Source organism: Penaeus japonicus, unplaced genomic scaffold (assembly GCF_977035675.1).
Source record: "Penaeus japonicus unplaced genomic scaffold, GWHDUDI00000001_assembly GWHDUDI00000006, whole genome shotgun sequence".
Lineage (NCBI taxonomy): Eukaryota > Metazoa > Arthropoda > Malacostraca > Decapoda > Penaeidae > Penaeus > Penaeus japonicus.
In genome coordinates, this window is record NW_028234408.1 from 14,649,928 (window position 1) to 14,654,927 (window position 5,000).

Below are 5,000 nucleotides of genomic sequence, written 5' to 3' on the forward strand. Positions count from 1 at the left end.
ATTATATATGCATATATATATATATTATATATATATATATATATATATATATATATAAACGCACACACACAAACATATATATGTATGTGTGCGTGTGTGTGTGTGTGTACATATATATATATATATATATATATAATTATTATTATATATATTTTATATATATACATATTATTAAAATGTATGTATATATATGTATGTATATTCATATATACATACACTACATACACACATATTAGATTGCACAGAGCCCTTTCCCGCCCACTATAGGACCGCTTGCCCCCGACGGCACCCCTGTTCCCCGGCGACTCACTCTCCTTGGTGAGCGACGGGGGGCCTGGCATGGAGGGCCCCTCGCGGATGATCTCGACGCGGGCGCCTTGATCTAGGTTGGTGAAGACGTTCCCGTGGGCGTTCCTGAAGAAGATCCTGGGCGTCCAGATGGTCTTGATGGCCTCGCCCGCCATCAGGTTGAGACTGCGGTCGTCCTTGAGGTTGAGGAACTGGAGGCGAGTGTCCTGCCAGCGGAGGCTCAGCAGGAGCGTCGTGTCGTAGAGGAGCTCCTGCGTGACGATGGAAGGGAAGGCGATCAGGTCGATCATGAACAGGATGGGCAGCGGGTCGGGGTCCGTGATGGGGGGAGGGGGGATGAAGTTGGCGTAGCCCAGAGGCAGGTCGACTAGGCTGCACTCGACCTCGTCGCTCTGGTCAGGGCAATCCACGCGCAGGTCGCAGCGCTGCTTGAGGTCGATGCAAGAGCCGTCCTCGCAGGTGAACTGGCCACTGCTGCAGATGGAAAGCGTCATGGCGACCTCCTCGCCTATCTTCATCTCGCAGACTTCCGCTGCGAGACGCCAGGTTTTGGTTCCGAACGGATACAGGCCCTCTTTGACCGGCGTCCAGTATGCCACAGCCTCCGGTGTCTGCAATTAGCTTATCACTGAGTATCATAGGTCTTAGATCTTATGAATAATAGTCTAGAAAAATCTGGATTATTATCATTACAGCTTCATCATTTTTTAATCTCGCGTAGGATAGATGGCCATTACTCTCCTGCACTCAAAGTATAGAAACCCACCTCTCACTTCTTTCACACAGCACCAGTAACATGCAACTCGCTCACCTTTCGTGACTGAATGACCCACGACGCGTTGTTGGCGTCCCAGAAGATGTCCGAGTGCAGATAGCCGATGATGGACGGACGCCCGTCGACGTCTTCGCCCAGAGTGTACTCTCGGTTGAAGGGCGAGTACTTGCACACAGCAGGGCCCTTCAAGTACAGGGTTGAACTGCTCCCGAACTCGCAGGCAAAGCAGAAGGCGTACGAGTCCAAGCAGGCAATGTCGGACCAGCGGCCGGGGAAGCTGCCGGACAGCATGACGAGGCAGTTCTCCACAGTGCCGCCGTTGGGGCCGGAGCCGCGCCACTTCCCCTCGAAGCTCAGCGGCTCCTCCGATCCCCAGTACACCCACTGGCGCTCCGTGGCCTCGTCGTTGGCCCCGAGCCACATGTACGAGGAGCCTTGGCCGCCCGAGCAGTAGCTGGCCCGCTCCTTGGAGGAGTCGTAGACCCAGTCGCTCTCCTCCTGGGTCAGCGGCACCGCCATCCGGCCCCCGAGCACCTGGGGAGAGAGACAGCCCCGGGGACAAGCCATTACCTTAGAGCTCTTGCAAACAATATATGATTCGCAAGCAGTACGCCCAAATTATGATCACGAAAACGACCATTGATTGCAAAGAATATATTCTCCCTTATATAACATTTAAAAGAAAATAGTGTGTGCACGCATTTGTGTGTGTGTGTGTGTGTGTGTGTGTGTGTGTGTGTGTGTGTGTGTGTGTGTGTGTGTGTGTGTGTGTGTGTGTTTGTGTGTGTTTGTATATAGATAGATAGATTGAAAAAAAAAAAAAATGAGAGAGGAACGGAAATCAACCCACGGTGCACATGTGTAGCGACGACTTGAGCGAGTAGCGATCGGGGATGATGACGAGCTCGCGCGTGGAGCGGTCGCACACGTCGCCTCGCAGCCGCTTGGCCCAGCGCACCTCGCCCGTGATGTTCCAGCGCTCGTCCGACCAGGCCAAGGCGTCGCCCTCTTGGTCGTCGTTGCACGCTGCCACCTGCCGGAGGAATGGTTGCTAGAGATGTGTGGTATGGAGGGAGAGCGGTTATTAGATATAGATGGCATGTGGAGGAAAAGTGTTTATTAGAGATATGTGGCATGTTGAGGAAAAGTGTTTATTAGAGATATGTGGCATGTTGAGGAAAAGTGTTTATTAGAGATATGTGGCATGTTGAGGAAAAGTGTTTATTAGAGATATGTGGCATGTTGAGGAAAAGTGTTTATTAGAGATAGGTGGCATGTTAAGGAAAAGTGTTTATTAGAGATAGGTGGCATGTTAAGGAAAAGTGTTTATTAGAGATAGGTGGCATGTGGAGGGAGAGTGGTTGTTAGAGGTATGTGGTATGTGGAGGAAGAGTGTCTATTAAACATATGTGGTATGTGGAGGAAGAGTGTCTATTAAACATATGTGGTATGTGGAGGAAGAGTGTCTATTAAACATATGTGGTATGTGGAGGAAGAGCGGTTATTAGAGATCTGTGGCATGTTGAGGAAAAGTGTTTATTAGAGATATGTGGCATGTTGAGGAAAAGTGTTTATTAGAGATAGGTGGCATGTGGAGGAAAAGTGTTTATTAGAGATATGTGGCATGTTGAGGAAAAGTGTTTATTAGAGATATGTGGCATGTTGAGGAAAAGTGTTTATTAGAGATATGTGGCATGTTGAGGAAAAGTGTTTATTAGAGATATGTGGCATGTTGAGGAAAAGTGTTTATTAGAGATATGTGGCATGTGGAGGAAAAGTGTTTATTAGAGATATGTGGCATGTGGAGGAAAAGTGTTTATTAGAGATATGTGGCATGTTGAGGAAAAGTGTTTATTAGAGATATGTGGCATGTTGAGGAAAAGTGTTTATTAGAGATATGTGGCATGTTGAGGAAAAGTGTTTATTAGAGATATGTGGCATGTGGAGGAAAAGCGTTTATTAGAGATAGGTGGCATGTTGAGGAAAAGTGTTTATTAGAGATATGTGGCATGTGGAGGAAAAGTGTTTATTAGAGATATGTGGCATGTGGAGGAAGAGTGGTTATTAGAGATATGTGGCATGTTGAGGAAAAGTGTTTATTAGAGATATGTGGCATGTTGAGGAAAAGTGTTTATTAGAGATATGTGGCATGTTGAGGAAAAGTGTTTATTAGAGATATGTGGCATGTTGAGGAAAAGTGTTTATTAGAGATATGTGGCATGTTGAGGAAAAGTGTTTATTAGAGATATGTGGCATGTTGAGGAAAAGTGTTTATTAGAGATATGTGGCATGTGGAGGAAAAGTGTTTATTAGAGATATGTGGCATGTTGAGGAAAAGTGTTTATTAGAGATAGGTGGCATGTTGAGGAAAAGTGTTTATTAGAGATATGTGGCATGTGGAGGAAAAGTGTTTATTAGAGATATGTGGCATGTTGAGGAAAAGTGTTTATTAGAGATATGTGGCATGTTGAGGAAAAGTGTTTATTAGAGATATGTGGCATGTTGAGGAAAAGTGTTTATTAGAGATATGTGGCATGTTGAGGAAAAGTGTTTATTAGAGATATGTGGCATGTTGAGGAAAAGTGTTTATTAGAGATATGTGGCATGTTGAGGAAAAGTGTTTATTAGAGATATGTGGCATGTGGAGGAAAAGTGTTTATTAGAGATATGTGGCATGTTGAGGAAAAGTGTTTATTAGAGATATGTGGCATGTTGAGGAAAAGTGTTTATTAGAGATATGTGGCATGTTGAGGAAAAGTGTTTATTAGAGATAGGTGGCATGTGGAGGAAGAGTGTTTATTAGAGATAGGTGGCATGTGGAGGAAAAGTGTTTATTAGAGATATGTGGCATGTGGAGGAAAAGTGTTTATTAGAGATAGGTGGCATGTGGAGGAAAAGTGTTTATTAGAGATATGTGGCATGTGGAGGAAGAGTGTTTATTAGAGATATGTGGCATGTTGAGGAAAAGTGTTTATTAGAGATATGTGGCATGTTGAGGAAAAGTGTTTATTAGAGATATGTGGCATGTGGAGGAAAAGTGTTTATTAGAGATATGTGGCATGTTGAGGAAAAGTGTTTATTAGAGATATGTGGCATGTTGAGGGAAAGTGTTTATTAGAGATATGTGGCATGTTGAGGAAAAGTGTTTATTAGAGATATGTGGCATGTTGAGGAAAATTGTTTATTAGAGATAGGTGGCATGTTAAGGAAAAGTGTTTATTAGAGATATGTGGCATGTTGAGGAAAAGTGTTTATTAGAGATATGTGGCATGTTGAGGAAAAGTGTTTATTAGAGATATGTGGCATGTTGAGGAAAAGTGTTTATTAGAGATATGTGGCATGTGGAGGAAAAGTGTTTATTAGAGATATGTGGCATGTGGAGGAAAAGTGTTTATTAGAGATAGGTGGCATGTTGAGGAAAAGTGTTTATTAGAGATATGTGGCATGTTGAGGAAAAGTGTTTATTAGAGATATGTGGCATGTTGAGGAAAAGTGTTTATTAGAGATATGTGGCATGTTGAGGAAAAGTGTTTATTAGAGATATGTGGCATGTTGAGGAAAAGTGTTTATTAGAGATATGTGGCATGTTAAGGAAAAGTGTTTATTAGAGATATGTGGCATGTTGAGGAAAAGTGTTTATTAGAGATATGTGGCATGTTAAGGAAAAGTGTTTATTAGAGATCTGTGGCATGTTGAGGAAAAGTGTTTATTAGAGATATGTGGCATGTGGAGGAAAAGTGTTTATTAGAGATATGTGGCATGTTGAGGAAAAGTGTTTATTAGATATAGATGGCATGTGGAGGAAAAGTGTTTATTAGAGATATGTGGCATGTTGAGGAAAAGTGTTTATTAGAGATATGTGGCATGTTGAGGAAAAGTGTTTATTAGAGATATGTGGCATGTTGAGGAAAAGTGT

The 5,000-nt window shown here is 43.2% G+C and overlaps 1 protein-coding gene across 1 annotated transcript in view; it reads right to left on the minus strand.

Annotated features, from left to right (window-relative positions):
• LOC122244152 (uncharacterized) overlaps nucleotides 1-5,000 on the minus strand; it is a 21,592-nt gene that overhangs the window by 8,634 nt on the left and 7,958 nt on the right. The window contains exons 5-7 of the mRNA XM_086537456.1: nucleotides 1,935-2,117; nucleotides 1,121-1,618; nucleotides 311-920 (exon numbers count right to left, since the gene is read on the minus strand). Of these exons, the coding sequence (XP_086393582.1) occupies nucleotides 311-920; nucleotides 1,121-1,618; nucleotides 1,935-2,117 (1,291 nt within the window). The remainder of the gene's footprint in view (nucleotides 1-310; nucleotides 921-1,120; nucleotides 1,619-1,934; nucleotides 2,118-5,000) is intronic.